Source organism: Anguilla rostrata, chromosome 16, assembly GCF_018555375.3.
Source record: "Anguilla rostrata isolate EN2019 chromosome 16, ASM1855537v3, whole genome shotgun sequence".
Lineage (NCBI taxonomy): Eukaryota > Metazoa > Chordata > Actinopteri > Anguilliformes > Anguillidae > Anguilla > Anguilla rostrata.
In genome coordinates this window covers 34,569,024-34,586,980 of record NC_057948.1, presented here as the reverse complement: position 1 = coordinate 34,586,980, position 17,957 = coordinate 34,569,024, and the positions used below count along the sequence as shown (strand labels likewise).

Below are 17,957 nucleotides of genomic sequence, written 5' to 3'. Positions count from 1 at the left end.
TTTTATTGGCTTAAGTCTTAGATTAAATTCGAAATTGTTTTAATATCGGGACCCAAATTAAAAAATTAATTACCTTTCAGGGACCCCTCAAATAAAAATGCAAACAGAGCCTGATGCAGGGTCTGTAACACAGGACCTGAGGAGCCACAGACTCAACATGCTTTCATTTTGTTACTCTTAATTACCTAATTAATCAATTAGAGCAGCTGATTACGCAGTTTACTCACTTCACCCGACTACTTGGGTCTGATTTTTAAGGTGAAAACAAAAACCGACAGAGCTTGCGGCTCATTCAAACTCATTCAAGGACTCAGCTAATGCAGTCCAGAGACCCATTTTGGGTTCTGGAACACAGTTTAGGAAACAGTTTAAGCAGCCTACTGTAAGTTCACACCAGTTCACACCAGAAAGAACCAATAACCACTACTTAGCTGCAATAAAATTTCCATTAGACGCTGCAAATGAACCGCAGAACAAAAATATGAAAATGAAAATATAAAAACCTGGTTGCAGCAAACAGCAGGGCTAACTTACATTATAAGCAACTACACATTCAGACTATTAACTGATGTTTTATGACACGCACGAGAATACACAACAATGTGTGTAGTAAAGAAACAACACCAGCTTAAACAAAAAAAAGAAGTAGAAATCTCAATCGGACTCTATTTGACATTAAGGACCGGGAGTTTGTATGCAAAGATGGGCTGTTGTATGAGCTCTTCACAGGCAGCCAGGAAGTAGGAGTGATGTTTTACTCTCCAGCCTCCTGCCCACGAGCACACTTCTGCAGTGTTTTGGAGTGAGTCAGGCTTCACACTGACTGTAGCAGGCTAAGAGCACTGTGCGTGCGTGGAAAACACATAAAATTTTCAAAAAAAAAAATTCCCCATGCGTAAAATAAGTCCAAAATAAGGCGACGGCATTGGTAGACTGGCCCACACTTCGCCCCCGGGGTGGTAAAAAGCACTCTGCTCTCTCCCCCCCCCCCCCCCCCGGGACCCCTACGCAGTCTAGACTGACAGACGGTGGAGGGAGAGCTCGGCATAAACCACCCGCGGCTAAAAAAAAACATTTTATACATGGCAATGAGACGCTGTGCCAGTGTGGAGCCAACGGCTGAGAGTCTGCTGGTTTGGACTGGAGATGAACAGCATGAATAAATACAGACAAGAAAGGGTGAGGAGGTTTTAGAGAGGGAGGGAGAACGTTTGAGAGAAAGAGGGAATGTTTGTGAGGGGGCAGAGAGGGAGAGAGGATGTTTTGGAGAGGGAGGCAGAATGTTTGAGAGAGGGAGAGAGGATGTTTTGGAGAGGGAGAGAGTGTTTTAGAGAGGCACAGAGGTTGTTTTGGAGAGGGAGAGAGTGTTTTAGAGAGGCACAGAGGTTGTTTTGGAGAGGGAGAGAGGATGTTTTACCAGAATGGATTTTTCTGGGCTGGGTCTGAACAGCTGTTCTTTCATGCAGAAAACCAGGAAGCAATGATGCTGGAATATGTGATTAAAACATGGGGCGGGGGGGGGCGTGTTTCCAGCCACCTGGAAGGGGCTTTCCATTACCCAGCATGCAAATCTGCTCCACAGGGACGAGCAGTCTTAAACAAGCAGCCCCGTATCGTCCACACAGTCCCATGCAGGTCTCTCCGTTAGAGCTGGCCGCGAAAACAAGACGGCCAAACTGGTCAAACTGCCCCTGGGGAGCTGCTGGGTCGGCAGGTTTCTGTGGTTAATCGCTTAATCAGCCAATTTAAGCAGCTGATTGACTCACCTCTTCTGGTTCCTCGGGGCTGAGTCTTAAGGTGAAAACAAAAACAAACAGGACCTGTGGCTCCCCAAGTGGAAGAGGGAACAGGACTGAGCTTCCTGATCAAATAAGATTCACTTCTGCCTCCATCAGAGCTCCCCAACCCTGGCTCTGGAGCTTCCAGGTGTGAGTGTGGTCTCATTATTATCCAGTACTTAAAGGTAAATTAAAACGGGTGGTTACACAGGTAACTCACCTCACCTGGTTCCTCGTGTCTGACATGGTTGTGAAATTAAAGATGCAAACCTTACGGTTCCCCAGGACCAGGACCGAAGACTGATGTTTAAGGGGTTTACTTGTGTGTCTTTTGACATACCACACGTGAGAGAATAAAGGGGGGGTTTGAGTTGGGGTTGCGACCTTACTTCCGAGCGGCGGAACGGGCCGGAAACTCACCCGTCGGAGACGATGCCCTCGGCAATCTCGCACACCAGGACGAAGAGCAGGATGAAGGTGAGGATCCAGCGCATGTTGTGTCCCGGAAAGTGCAGCCAGGTGCTGTGGTGGATGTGCACCTTGGAGCTCTGGCTGCCCCACCCTGCGGGCACAGACAGGGGGCGCACTAGAGCACAGAGCCATGGGGAGGCAGTGGAGAAGCAGCCACAAACCCTGTCGCCGTATCCTTAATCTAACGGACTACATCACAGTGGAGCGGACAGACAGTGCAGACAGACTGACAGACAGACAGACTGACAGTACAGAGAGTGCAGCAAACAGACAGCAGACAGACTGACAGACAGTGCAGAAGACAGACAGACAGACAGACAGTGCAGAAGGCAGGCAGACGGACAGGCAGACAGACAGAACACAAAGCAGACAGAGAGACAGCCATGCTCTCTCTCTCTCTCTCTCTCTCTCTTGAGGACCACGGCCTAACAGGTTTATGCGTGTCTGTTTCAGTGTGCTATATATGAAATGATGAAATGAATAGATGTTCCAGTGAGGATTAAGACCTCATTTCCGATCAAGTGGAATGGACCGGAAACTCCATCTGATTTAAAGCCCTCATGACTGATTTTGCTTCAGAAGTAAATCATTTACATTTGAAAGAAATCCTAATCTCATTTACTCAACAGACATGGCTCACCTTAGTCACAGACATGCAAAATTTTTTTTTAAAAACCCCACTCTGGTAGAACAATGCATATCTGAGCAACAATGTTTTAGCTACAGACAGGTGACAAATTAAAGGAAAAACCTGAATAAAAGATTGGAGATACATAACGAATGCAGATGCTTCCATACAGGTGGACTGCATGATACAATTGAGCAATTATTCCTATCATGCTCTGTGGCATGTATAAAAATGCTGAGCAGGCCCAGTTGACCTCGATTTTGGGTCAAGATGGCTAGAGGAAAAGATATAAGTGACTTGGAAAGAGGGTTCATTATTGGGGCATGGATGGCAGGAGCTTCAGTCACAAGGACTGCTTAACTGGCTAGTATTTCAATTGGAACAGTGACTTAAGTGATATCTGCATTTACATCTATAGGCAAGACAACAGTAAGTAGGCTGCACCTCTCCCCATCCCTCCCTACCCCCCTGTAAATGACTGTAAGCTTAGGGTTGTAACTAGGCAGCTGTTTCGTAGGTGACTTAGGTGCATTAACTGTCTTAACTACTGCTTGTATTTTTTCCATAGACTGCGTTGATGCCGTTCTCGTTGTTAGTGTTAATCAGTTTAACCTTCAGGGTCCAAGTTGAACTACACGGTTGTTCCCTGCACTTGGACCGGTACTTCTCTCTAGGGGTTTCGTCATACTTGTTCCTGGTTATGGTTATACACTTTGTTGTACGTCGCTCTGGATAAGAGCGTCTGCCAAATGCCTGTAATGTAATGTAATGTAATGTAATGTAAAGTAGGCTGGGAATTGTGGTCGAAAGCGCATATTCGACTGTGATGCTCGTGCATTAGTGCGATATGCAAGAAAAAACAAATTTCCACTGGTGACTAAGAATGTCAACGCAAGACGTGATCAGACTGTCAGCACAAACAGCCCATCGACAACTACATTATTATATCACAATATATTATAGTAGGATTGCATTGCATGAACTTCTCGTTACAAAGATGAATGCACATTTGAGAGTACAGTGGTGCAGAAACCACAGGCACTGGTCTACAGAGATGTGGACAATAGTGATATGGTCATCCCACACCATATTCTCGACAAGTGGGCGAGTGCATGTGTGGCGTACACCAAGAGAATGGTACAGGCCTGAACGCTTGACCCCTACAGTGAGGGGGTCCGGTGGCTCTGTTATGCTGTGGGGGCATTTTCCTGGCATGGTTTGGGTCCACTTGTCCCCTTAGAGGGAAGGGTCACTGCAAATCAATACAAAGTTATTCTGAGTGATCACCTTTATCCTGTGATGAAACATTCTATCCTGAAGTGATCTCTTCTAGGATGCCAATGCCCCCATCCACAGGGCACGAGGGGTCACTGAATGGTTTGAGCAGTATGAAAATTATGTGATTTTTGATGATTTTGGACCGACGTGTTAGACAGTGCAGTCCACCTCCATCATCAAAACACCAAATGAGTGAATATCTTTTGGAAAAATTAGTGTTCCATCCCTCTAGTAGAGTTCCAGAGTCTTGTAGAATCTACGCCAAGGCGCACTGAAGCTGACCAAACAGTTTACTAAGACACTTTATGTTGGTTTTTCCTTTAATTTGTCACCCGTCTGTATATGCCTATGGCCTAAACCTGCATATGCAAAGTGCATTTTCACCAAGAATAGCCTAAATCAGGCAGTATGCTATACACTGCAGTGAGTGGGAAATCTGGGAGCTTTAAATAAATCAGTAGCTCTAATGCTTGTCACTGCCACAAGAGACATGTCAGCCAGTTTACTTGATGAGAAGTGAAGGACCTGCACCACTTTCTTAGCTTCTGCCTGTAAACTTAACCTACTTCATTCTGTTAATGACAGTTTCTACGGGCGTACACAAAACTGAAATGTGCATAAGTGCACATCCACTGCTGATATTTCATTACAGGCATTTAGCAGACGCTCTTATCCACAGTGACTTATACAACTTGTTACACAGCATTTACATTGCATCCATTTACACAGCTGGATGTATACTGAAGCAATGCAGGTGAAGTACGTTGCTCAAGGGTACAACGGCAGTGTCCTGCCAGGGAATCGAACCGGCGACCGTTAGGTTACAAGACCAGCTCCTTACCCATTAAACTACCCAGCACATCCAGGCTCTTTCTAAAACACTGATACCAGCTCTGAGCACACACAGCTAGTCCCAGTCATATCCTGGCTGTGCCATATCAGGGCCACCGTATTAGCGACGTTCCCGCTAGCAACGAGGGCTCAGTTAGTAATGACCCGGCTGCCGAACAGACAACACGACCAGGAGGTCCACGGCAGGGTCAGAGAAGAACAGAGCAGTAACACAACCCCGCAGACCATGATAGCTTCAACCTCTGCTCTGCGAATTCTGACGCGAAGGTCACATTTGTTCGTCAAAAATAAAAACAAATCCCCGCCCCCTGCCCCCCCACAGTCGTGGTGTCATTCCCCACATTGATCAGACACCCCTCAAAACGCTAAGAGTCTCACCACACATTCCCCCGCTGCCGAGCTCCGCGCAGAGCCTATAGAGGCCGACAGTTAAAACCGTCTCTTAATTAGAAACGCGCACGTGCGCTTCGAACCTGCGACTGCAAACCGGGTTTATTTTTATCCAACATTAAGAGCAGTTAGAGACAGCTCTGCCGTGTCATTTTTAATTTCGTCGCAGCAGCATCGCGTCATCACGTCCTGAGCAACCCGGGCTGACCCTGTGTAGGTACTTCACTATTTCAGCTAATGCAAAAGAATTTCTTTACGTTCATTGTTTTGGAAAGTACTAAATCAAAAAAGCATCTGCGCCTGAAGTACAACCACAAAAACACCAGGAAACCAGGCCGAGGTCAAAGGACCTTATACATAACACCACTGCTCTTTAGACACTAATACAATGCCTACAAATGGCCAAGAGTCTTTTTTAAGAAACATGCTTTGTATCTGCTTTCACTAACATTCTGAACAGGATTCAGATTTACGTTATTGTACATCTTCAGTTTAGTAAAAATCCATTCCTTGATAAACAGGCAGGGATCAGCAGAGCTTGTGTACTCCGATGTGACCGGCACTGAAAGAGTTAAAACACTTCAAATTTCTATTTTGGCCCAGATTGTCCCTTAAGCCTACTTTCCACTGTTCACAGGCCTGGCCTGTCCTAAGGGTGTTCATAGGAGGGGGGACGAGGGGGGGGGGCGCGGTGTACAGTACCCCCCCCCCCCCCCACCCCCCCCCGGCATGCCGGCTGTGACTCACCGATGAAGAGGATGGGGAAGGTGATGAAGAGCAGGAACACATGGGGCACGACGGTGAGCGCGTCCAGGAAGCAGCCGTTGTTCAGCACGCCGCCGTCCACGTTGTACGCCGCCGAGCCGTTCTCGTTGCCGCAGAACGCCAAGGACATCCTGGAGCTGGGGCTCTGTCCGGCCCGGGATGGGGGGTGTGGCGAGGGGGGGGGGCGGCGGCGGCGGCGGGCAGGTGGAGGCGAAGACGCGGAGAGAGAGGAGGAAGAGGAAGGGGAGGAGGAGGAGGAGGACACGGAGGAGAGAGAGGAGGCATAAAACAAAAGAGGAGAAAAAAGAAAAGCTTCCTCAGAACGTCAATCTCATCCTCAGTGAGTAATCCCTCTCTTCTTTACATCGTTGCCGTGGTGATGCCGGTGGCGTTGACCATGCATGTGCGCGCGCGTGTGTGTGTGTGTGTACGCGTGCGTGTGCGGGTGCGGGTGTGAGGTGTGAGGTGTGGGGAGAGCCGGTCACAGTCCAGTGGGGATGTAGCTGCCCTTCCTCTTCTTGTGCTGTCTAAGCAGAATTTGGGGTGCGGAGGAACGCCCGCATCGCATGTCCCCACCCCCTCTCACCGGCATCCTTTTCCCAAAGTGCTCCGACCTCCGTTTAGAGCAACGCGCGCGCACACACACACGCACACACGCACGCACACACACACACACGCAGAGGGGTAAGCACGAGCTGCCTCCTGTTCTTCAGGTACGCATTCTATTCCAAGCCCTCAGCGCGCAGCGAGACTCCAGAGGTGACCTTGCGCAGACGGGATGGAGGTGTGTGTGTGTGTGTGTGTGTGTGAGAGAGAGAGAGAGAGCAGGAGAGTGGGTTATCCGTGCCGGCTTATCGATACGATGCGATGTGTCCTTGCAGGAAACAAACAGCGCAGGCAGACCTGCTGGAGGTGGCTGAGCGAGAGAGAGAGAGAGAGAGAGTGAGAGAGAGAGAGAGAAAGAGGAGCGTCTGCTCTCTGTGGGTATGTGACTGTAGCGGTGGTCTCTCACGTCATAGAGAGGGAGCGATTGAGGAGAGGAGAGAAGAGAAGTGCAAGAGATTGAGAGAGAGAGAGGAAAGGAGAGGAGAGAAGAGGGAGGGAGAGCAAGAGAGAGAGAAACGTGCAATACATGCAAAATTATTATTGTGCTTCATGCACAGAGGAGAACTGGGTAAATACAGAAATCGGAGCAGAACTGGGTAAATATAGAAATCGATTTCACTTCTGACTTTGAGCAGGACATGAATGAACGGCAAGTGAACCACATACTGTAGAAAACCTGACGGTGATGTGCAGAAATAAATGGACAGACCTTAGGGGCTTATCAAATATAAATGAAGCTCTGAGCTGCGATTCACACAGCTTCATAGCCAGAGAGAAAATTAGGTCATTTGAAAACTTGGCACACTGAGATTTAAAATGGCAAATTAGCCCTTTGAGTGGGTTTTCGTGGAATGTTTTTCTTTTTTAAATTCCAAGTGTTCTAGAACTCCACGGCTTTCCTTTACCAGCAGCGATTGTGACATCAGCGTTAGAATGTTCAGCTAAGAACATTCTAGTGACATTTTTTGCGATCTTACACTGTAAAGGGTCGACAGTGCTCATCTGACACACCGGCGAATGGCGCAATGACACAGTGTGTGTGTTTCATGTCATGTGATGCGCACAACTGCAGGAGAACATAGAAAGCCCCCCCGTCCAGGTGTGGTGTCCATTGCACAGTACATGACATGCAACCCGCGCATGCCACAGGGTTGTGGGTCTAGGCAGGTGGACACAGGCATGCATGCTACAGGCATGGAATCGGATGCCAGTGAACCATACAAGGTCTCACTTCCAGCATGACCCCCACATCCCACCACAGAGCACCCTTAGGGTTTGGAATGTACCATAGAAGGTGGGGTGACATTGCCACACACCCCTAACAAATGTCTTTTCCTCCTCTTCCAGGGACTTCCTGTACATCAGCAAACCGGCGCCCGGGTGGAGTACTGATAGGTGCTGTGGGACCCATTGCCCTGGGATTACAGATTAATGCCCTTGAAAAGACCTCCCACCCAGGGCTTTTTTTACCCACACATTTAATGAGGACGTGATAAGGCTTTTGAGGATAGAATTACAGCACCACTCAGCACAAAAACAGCACTAAAACCTTTAAATAACACGTCTCCCTAACGAGTTTACACAAGGGCATTTACAGAGACCTGGGTCAATTATGTATGAGAAACTTTTTGGCAATGCTATTTATGCCCGAAAAGAATTGGCAAAACTCCAGCAGATGCCTGAGAAAAGTTTTGATTTGTCATGTTACTAACCAAACCCCATGAATCATGGTTCAGAATATTCATGAAAACAAGAGAGAGAACTGAGAAACATCTGCCATCTGTCGGAATTTTACTGACCCAGATCTGGTGCCCACCCAGTCGCCAGAATTAAAAACCCTCTCTCAATGACCTCAGTTTCACTCAGATTAGAGAGAGGGGTCAAAGTTCAGGGCTGGCCAATTAAATGCCTGCTTCAGGACAGCACCGCCCACTTTTTATGGAGTCCAGCTGCAGCTGCTGGGCAGGGGGCTGCGGGGTGATGGTCACAGAGGTGCAAAATTGGGCATGGCCAACCAAATCTAGCAGATGGGCCCACATTTGTGGGCTGATTCTCTTCAGTGTGCTGCAGCATAGATGGCCAGGTGGCCACATAATTAGATGAAATAACTACAGTACTTACACAACAAAACTTACGTAACAAATTAAGGCAAAACAAAACATACTAAGACACTTTACAAGTTATCTAATAAAGAAGCTGGACCCTGGCTGTCTGCTTTTGTGTCTGACAGCGGGTGAAAACCTCTTCATAATGAGAGCCACCAAGCTCCCTACATTCACCCCGCCAGCTTTCAGAGGTGTCCGTTAGACTGCTGTTCCGCAGTCCTGGGCCTGGGCAGAGGGTGTGCCAAAAGTCTTTGGGCAGAGGGTGTGCCAGAAGTCTTTGGGCAGAGGGTGTGCCAGTTTCAGGCCAAGAAGCCCAGAAGCCAGGTGAGCTAAGTGCTGAGTTACAACCATGACCAAAATTGAGTACCACCGTTCGTTTTCTTGTTTTCTGTCTTAGTGGTCTTTTTCAGCACCTTAGGTGTTGGTTTGATTGTTATCATTATTATTAACTATTTTATAATGAGGTGCACTTGTTCAGGATGTCTTGCACCGCTTGTGTTGTCTGTAAGGATATATCATCCAGATGGACACTGTCTGATGTCGTCTGGATTAAGTACCAAGCTGAGGTGCACAGTGAGGGCCTCACACCTTAAATCAAACCTGCAGGCGCTGCAGGAACCCGAATCATCCAGGACTATGGACTATGCCACACTGCTAACTCCATGCGTTGTCACGCTTCAGTGACAAGGCATTTAATAAGTGTGCGCCGGCGACTAGGGCAAAGCATGCCCTCCGGTCAGAGAACGAACTAAATGGCGCGCTCGGAGGCCGGTCTCCAGGGTGATGTCGAAGGGATTGTGGGGAACTGAAGCCCGAAAAAAAAAATATCTTCAGAAACGCCTCGGTGCGTCGCATTAAAGTGAAGCTTTCTAGTAAGCAACGAGCACGCACGCACGCACGTAAGCGCGCGCTAATGTAGGCGAGCAAGCTCTGGCGCGCACGCACGGATCACAAACAGCTGACAACAGCACAGTAAACGGCGAGAAAGGGCAGCCAGTATATAATACCAGTGACAACTGAAATACGAGATTACCATTATTTTTCAATAACTCACATAGCAAGGCGAGATTGCATGGAGTACGCGGTCAGCTTTGATAGACTACATGGCACGAAAGTATGGGACACCTATATATAATTGCACATTACATTTTAGACACACACACACACACACACACATATATATATATATATATAATGCGTATTTCCTTTTGTTCTCAGTAGGACTTCATCCAAAATCGTAGAAGAATAAAGATAATTGAATCATGTTTTCCCACTGAAATATACATGTTTAATGGATGAGAATCGATCCGATAGCGTTCCCGCGGTGCAGTGGGCTACGATAATGAAATGGATTTCAGGCTTTGAGGTGATGCTCTGGGTCGTAGGCCTGGACCTTAGACTTGGATTTTATTCACCTCCTTTAATGATCCATCCCCCGCAACCCTCAACCAACATGTAGGGTAGTAGACCGAAAAAGAACATAATTACAGTACCCATTTGTACACTTGCATGATACATTTTTACATGCCTGGGCGTGAATTTTAAAGACTTCTGAGATCAAAGAAAAAAACATTTTTGCACATCATAAAATTTAAAACGTTAATCAAATGAAAAAAGAATAGTTTACAACAAGACATTGAAACCTCAATTTTAAACCAGTACTGCGAAAGTAAAAGTTGACTATAATCCGGGAAAGAAGAAAAGATATATGACTTTGATGCCTCAACCAAAAAAATAAATAAAAAACCACAACTGCTTCTACTAGAACTACAACAACTACTACTACTAAAAATAATAATAAACCCTTGAGCCTTGGCCTACGCTTTATTCACGATACATTGTAGCCTACGTGATGTATTGTTGCAACTCTTAGATATGACCGCTTTTCAAAAGCTTCCGTGTCAAAACGTAATTCACGAGAAAGAGGAAAGACAGAAGAATCAACCACTTGTACAAGAAATTTACGAAAAGTGAGTGACCGTTCACAAAATGTATAAACGTTACATTCCAAATGACCCATTTCCATTTTCACAGCCGCAGTCGTTCAACGGCTACGATCAATAAGCCACGACGAACCAGAACCCCACATTGTAAATCAATCATCAAGCAGCGGCACCAGCCACGTGGAAATAAACATTTAAAATGGAGGCACCTACCGGTTTGTATCGTTGTAGCATCTTGATTTCCAGACGCCTGACGTTGCCACAATAACGTTCATAAACTACTCCAAGTATGGCTGTAGTCTCCCCATTTGAGCGCCACACTCTTTCAGCGCAGAATCAATGTTGTGAACTACAAGAAGCGTTTCGCATCGTTTTCCCTTACAGTTACTGCGGGACTACAACGGACATATATTATAACAGATATATTATTTTCAATTTGTGTCAGAAGTGTTCAAAGAGAAAAATTAATCCACGCCGATACGGAAGGCGGGTTCTCTATAAAGACAATTTTTTTTGCGAGTACATCATTTTAACCTGATGTTGAGCACGCAGGCACGCACACACGAACAAAAAATAGTTTAAACAGTCGGGAATAATCGATGGTTCCTTGAACCTTTAAGATCCTCCCCATTTGCTCTTGGTAGAACTGGCCATGGTGCTGAAACGAAATTGAGCGCAGGAAGAATTGGAAACGACCCACTTCGTGGTTTTGAAACCCAGCGTTGGCATGAAGCTCTCAGTTTACAGTTCGACGTAATGCCCGGACACATGATTATCACGTATGACAGTACATTCGAAACCTATATTCGGCGCCAGTGGACGAAATTCTGCATTACATAATCATCTAAAATAATACACATCCATCCATTCAAATGCATTCGTATCGAATCTATACACATGAATAGTTTAACTGACATAATTTCATAACCATACTGTTGATTATAAAGTTACTTATCGGCCATGCAAATATGACAATATGAATGAAACAGTTATTTGCCTGGACTGCTTTTTTAAAAATCTAAACATACAAATATTCGTGACTACCGCACGATGCAATATTTTGACGTATGAAAGCTAGCTATTTAATATAAGCGAACAGTATTAAACATGGTTCCTAAACCTAAAAATAAAACTCACACCGAAATACATCGGGCACAGGTGAATACAATGACAGTTATATACCCAAGTACATAACGGACATTCACATCACTGTAATAGTTAGAGGAGCACCACTTCCCCCTGTTGGCGATCCATTGCAATGCAACGTTGTCCAATCCGAGGTGTTCAAATTCAGAAAACCCTCCAGCTGTGGTTTGGACGGGTTTTCATTTCTGCCGTGGCAACCAGCCAAAAACATTCCTTAACCTAAATGTGAATCCCGCGCCCCAAGAGACCTGTATCCCCCAGATAGCCATGCGCAATACACCAACGTCGTTTTACAGCATGAAGGCGTAAATCATACAATGAGATTAGACGTTTGATAAATTATTTCAGTGTAACTGGTACACAATAAACTCACGGCAGCTAAATGCATAAAATATAATATGGTTAAAGTGATACTTTCAGATAAATAAAAACGCAAGAATCAGGAACAATTCGACATTTTGCTTGACGTAAACTTATATGTAGAACGTATAGCATTGGTTCTTCACAGACAAAATACGAATATTTTTCTATTTCTAGTTTAGATATTTCAGGGTAATTGTGGACTACTAAACAACCAGACCTGAATAAAATATGCAATAATGAAATGCATTTCATATTCATAGCGAAGGAAAAATGTTGAAGGGATGGACTGCAATATAGTTTTATGTAAAACTACAGTACCACACACTTGTCATTGAGGTGCTTGGATTAGCTTCACGGCTGATCGTTACCGCGTGCGTTGCACATTGTATTGGTCAGTAGTAACCAACCCTGTTCCTGGATATCTGCCATTTAGTAGGTTTTCATATCAAACCTAATTGAGCACGCCGGGCTCTACTAATTTGCAGTTCAATACAGACATTAATTAGCTGTTGAATGAGGTCTGCTTTATGGTTCGAGTGAAAACCCACAGGACGGTAGATCTCCAGGAACAGGGCTGGTTACCACTGGTTTAGGAGAATGGGAGAGGTCAGTTGGTTACGCGTGCGAGATTCACCGCTATCTAGCGACGACCGCTAGTCGATTGGTCACCCGTCAACTTCGTGCTAAAGCCGCATGGCCTTCCTCAGGCTCATTACTGCACGAGCTTACTGTAGTCAGCGGCGTGAAAAGAAGTAGCTATCCGGAGATACCACGTGTTAAGGAGGAGAACTGCGGATGTCTACACTCTCCAGAATCGGCGTGGGGCGTCCGCGAGAACGCAGCTGTCGCAGTTGCAGATGATTGGACATTCCAAATCAGGTTGGGAATTGGTCGTGTACAGCCCCATGTTGGACGATAAATTTATATTAAAAGCAATACACCATGTCATAACGTCACAAACAATCAAATCAAATAGCATACTAATTAAATATCTTCCCAATCCTATTCAGCCTAATTGCAATTACACTGCAGCACACAAATGAAGACTGATCATGCAATGACGATTAGCAACATTGGTGATGACTAGAAAGACACTGAGGTTTCTGGCAACACAACAAAGGCAACTGCACCTTTTCAGTCATTGTACGTCTTTATTGATTCTGAGCGCACTAATGAATCCCTTTGTCACTGAAAATCAGTAACGTGATACAGGGTGCAAAAGCATCCATAAACAATCAGACATAACAGGGCTACAGTAATTACACCACTGGAAGATTTCCGAATCAAGTGCATAAGACTTCTAACATATTTCAAAATTACAAAGAAATCATGTGTGACCAGTTTAGCCTTCGGGAATCACTAACAGATTCATTTTAAAGGAAACTGTTCCAGCCTTGTGATTCATGTCTTTTAAAAACGAATCCCTCGTTATCAAAAAATGGCAATTAAACGTTTGTGGATTTACTGATTTTTTTAAAATTAAAAAAACACTGGAAACAGAAAGTAAAGAAATGCGAGGACTGGTTATTTATGCGCCGATTCGTTTTGGCAAAAGAGAGAAAAGCCGACCGTCAGGCGGTCCAGCCAGGCAGCGTTACACAGACGAGGCGTTCGGCCCAAACTCTACTTCCCCCCTCCAGCAGCGCCCGGCGATGCAGGACAAACTCATTACCGAGGAGAGGGGAACGGGCGCGATGTTTTTATACATGCCACCATGCCACAGACCGATCACTCCAGGCACAAAACTAACCCTCACATACTGCATGCTGGTTCAAATGTAAGCACAAATAGCGATGAGTTTGGATACGATCCCTACAGGTCCCTTGCGTTTTAATCCTCCAGGATTTTGGCGATTTTGGCGGCCGTGTCATTCCTTGGTGGGTGGAGACGGTCGCATGCACGTGATGTATAATGAGGCACAGGCTCCTACAGCGGTGTTCTCATGCTAGCAGTATAGGGTTAGAGGTCACAGGTCAGGGGTCAGGGGTCAGTTACAGCTGAAGCAGGTAGCCTTGTCAGCGCATACGCTAGCGATTGCACGTGTTATGCTGGTCTTCAAACCACTGCCATCATGCGGGCCGCCATCTTGGAGAAAAATCTCCAAACACGTCTAACAGAGTTCTCTGCAGGTGGCATCATCGTGTACATACCGACCTTATCTGAACCCATTTTGAAAAAATAAAATTCAAAAATTTTAATTTTTTTTTTTTTTTTTAAAGCAACATGAATGTGGTGACTGAAAACGGTGCTCCTCATTGAACATCGTCTCCATGGCAGGTGCCCAGGGGAGAGCCTCAGAAGAACGTCCTGCAGGGAAAAAGAGGAACAAACAGTCGGGTTATTCAAGGTCGCTTCCAATGTCTCTCCCTCTCTCTACTTCACGAGCTGCGAGACAAAGGCACACCACGCTTCTGAAAGTACAGGGCATTTTTATTCTCTCTCTGTGAGCAAAGAGAATTATTCTGTGATTTTGTGAGTATTTCTGAATGTAGAATGGAATTTTTGTGCACACAAACATACCATACTGCCAAACAATACCTGGAATCATTGATACGTAGAGCATACGATTTTGAAACATACAACATCTTACTTGTCATTCTACCTTGGGTTTGCTATATTCAGCTCAGTTCAATTGTGCTTATGTTTCCAGATTATTCTTATTATATCTTTATGTAGTCAATTCATCCAGGATATCTGAGTGGCAAAAGTATCGTAGTACTATAGAACAAGGAAATAACACAGAACCAAGAGTTAAAGACTTAAAGGGCACCTTTAAGGTTAGAAAACCCGGGGAATATGTTTGGCTGGCCAGGCCATACCAAGCATTTTATATATGCGCAAGTCTTGTAACGGCCACTGAGTTAATGTTTTGCACGTAAAAAAGTTTCTATTCATTTCAAAACAACAATAATTATTATCATAATTATAATAATGAATAAATAAAACTGATAATTTCACACAGTTTTTGGTAAGAGACTGAGGGGCCCTTTAAGATGAGAAGCCTGGGCAGCAACACACGATGAGACTGAATCTCATCAGTGACTGAAATCCACCTGTATGAGTCACAGCATGCAACAGTGCCTCATCAGAAACCAATCAGAGCCACCGTTCGAAGGTGGAAACAGCTCTGCTGCAGCCAATCAGCTTCAACAAGAAAATCTGTCGAGGGAACCCATGGCGGAAAAAAACTTCCATGATGGCCTCCACAAAGACGTCATCACTGTAACACTCGATTATGTACAGCTGAAACCGACAACCACAGAATTTGCGCTACGATCCATACTGCTCTGCGGTTTTCTGATATTTAAAAAACTACACTGGGTTTTTAATGCCTTTTTGGTGTACGTGTCTCAATCCATTCTGCCCTAGATCTTTCAAAATTAATGTCTGAACAAACCATGCTGTAATTCATGTCTAGGCAATATCTGTAAAGTACTGTAAGGATGACCTAATGTAAGATTGCAACAACGAAGGAAAGCTATAAATATATACAAATACTTCAAACCATTATGAGCTTTATTAAGATGCCCCATCCCTCTGCAGGCTGCACTTAATTTAATAATGTTCAGACAAAAGATCCATTTGCAAAACTGAAATCCATGTCTGTCTATTTAGCAGTCAACAGAATAAATCTAGAAATGGAAACTTTTCAGTGCCAAATGAAACCTAGATTAATTCAAATTTATGTTCCTTTACTTTTGCTTTCGAGAAACAAAAAAATGGGGGAGACACACCAAGGCTGACTTTGGAGACTTCACGTAACTGATTTTAAAAAGTAACGTTCATTTTAAATTTTAGATAAACTGCAATGCAAACAAGGCAAACCACAGTACGGCAAGTCTTCAAGGACAATTTAAGGACAAACAGCTATGCGGACAGACAGAATTCAGACCATTCGCGTGTTAATAACTCCAGGATTTCGGCAGCTGTGGTTGTTCCTGGTGGGCGGAGTCTGTCACATGCATGTGCATACTGGGACATGCTTCCTCTGCAGTGTCTCATGCCAAGGGTTCAGGGGTCAGGGGTCAGGGGTCAGGGGTCAGTTACCCTCAGGCAGCTACAGCTGGAGCAGGTAGCCTTGTCTGTATACAGAGGCACTGCCTTCAAAGACCCGTCTGTTTGCAGGGGGGCTGACTGAGGGAGACTTGGGGCTAAACAGACGACAGGTTCACCACATTACTGCTCGTTCACTCATCGTCAAACTGGGGGGGCAGGGAGGACCTGGGAAACTGTTGACACTGCCACCCCCCCCCCCCTAAAAATACCCACATGAATTTAGAATTATATGATTTCACCACGTTTATACATAGAGCTCCAAATGATATTTTGCCTCATGCAGGTTTTTAGGTCATTTTTGTGGTTTCAGATGAAGATGGTGTCTGTAAATAAACATGGTTCCCAGTAGGAGTTTGTGGGTGTTGAAAAGGGTGAATCTGTGCAAACACACAGCAGATGAACAGGGAAGAGAGAAATCTGAGAGAGAGAAAGAGAGAAGGGGGCAGTGGGAGAGAGGGAGAGAGAGAGTACGTACACCTCATCCTCATACTCCTTTGGTGGAGACACTGCGATCACCAGGTCAATCCAATCCTGCAGAGAAAACACACACACACACAAACACACAGATACACACACACACATGCACACGCGCGCACACACAAACACGCGCAGACACATGCACACATGCGCGTACACACACACACGCATGCACACAGATACACACACACACACAAACACGCGCAGACACACGCATGCATGCACGTACACGCACACACATGCACGTACACGTACATGCATTCACACACACGGACACACACAGGGATGGAGACGCATTAGGAGTAGGATGCAGAATTCCTCACGTAAATCAGCACAGCATCAAAACCACAACGAGCCACGACTGTGACATCACGCCCACTTATCAAACTTATCAAATTTAGAAAAGTGAGTAAAACAGATTTATTACATGGCGGATTTATTGCATTTGAAAAGATCAGGATGATGACAGCTGCTCAATCTGCTTTGTATTTTCCCATGTGATTAATTTGGAGACCCACCCTACCATAGCAGACAAACAGGCAGAGAGAGAGAAAGGCAGAGAGACAAACAGAGACAGACAGACAGACAGAGATAGACAGGCAGACAGACAGACAGATAAGCAGGGAGACAAGCAGGCAGACAGACAGACAGACAGACAGACAGGATGGTGTCTTACCCCTCCACTGTTCCAGGCTCGTACCAGAGAGCTCTGGCCTTCTGCTAGCGTGGAATCGGTCAGAATCTTCCCATTAACAGCCATGACCTCATCCCCCTGCACTATCCCACCTGGGGAAGGGGTACACACGGGCAGCGTCAGCCCTCACACCCCTAAACACACCTGCATTACCCATCGCAAACCTGCACAGTACCCATCACACACCTGCACATTACCCATCACACACCTGCACAGTACCCATCACACACCTGCACATTACCCATCACACACCTGCACATTACCCATCACAAACCTGCACAGTACCCATCACACACCTGCACATTACCCATCACACACCTGCACATTACCCATCACACACCTGCACATTACCCATCACACACCTGCACATTACCCATCACACACCTGCACATTACCCATCACACA

At 45.6% G+C, this 17,957-nt stretch overlaps 2 protein-coding genes across 3 annotated transcripts in view; both read right to left on the bottom strand.

The window, feature by feature from the left end:
- The window catches only part of abcc8 (ATP-binding cassette, sub-family C (CFTR/MRP), member 8), an 85,001-nt gene extending 73,215 nt beyond the window's left edge, over positions 1-11,786 (bottom strand). Inside the window, exons 1-3 of the mRNA XM_064312111.1 lie at positions 11,030-11,786; positions 6,145-6,307; positions 2,199-2,340 (exon numbers count right to left, since the gene is read on the bottom strand). Coding sequence (XP_064168181.1) covers positions 2,199-2,340; positions 6,145-6,307; positions 11,030-11,050 — 326 coding nt within the window. The 5' untranslated portion in view covers positions 11,051-11,786. The remainder of the gene's footprint in view (positions 1-2,198; positions 2,341-6,144; positions 6,308-11,029) is intronic.
- Positions 11,787-13,456: 1,670 nt separating this feature from the next.
- ush1c (Usher syndrome 1C) overlaps positions 13,457-17,957 on the bottom strand; it is a 48,370-nt gene continuing 43,869 nt past the window's right edge. Inside the window, exons 20-23 of one of the 2 annotated variants that reach the window (XM_064312113.1) lie at positions 17,535-17,644; positions 16,857-16,912; positions 16,373-16,476; positions 13,457-14,632 (exon numbers count right to left, since the gene is read on the bottom strand). In XM_064312113.1, the coding sequence (XP_064168183.1) occupies positions 16,383-16,476; positions 16,857-16,912; positions 17,535-17,644 (260 nt within the window). In that variant the 3' untranslated portion in view covers positions 13,457-14,632; positions 16,373-16,382. The remainder of the gene's footprint in view (positions 14,633-16,372; positions 16,477-16,856; positions 16,913-17,534; positions 17,645-17,957) is intronic. The other variant, XM_064312112.1, reaches the window with a different exon arrangement.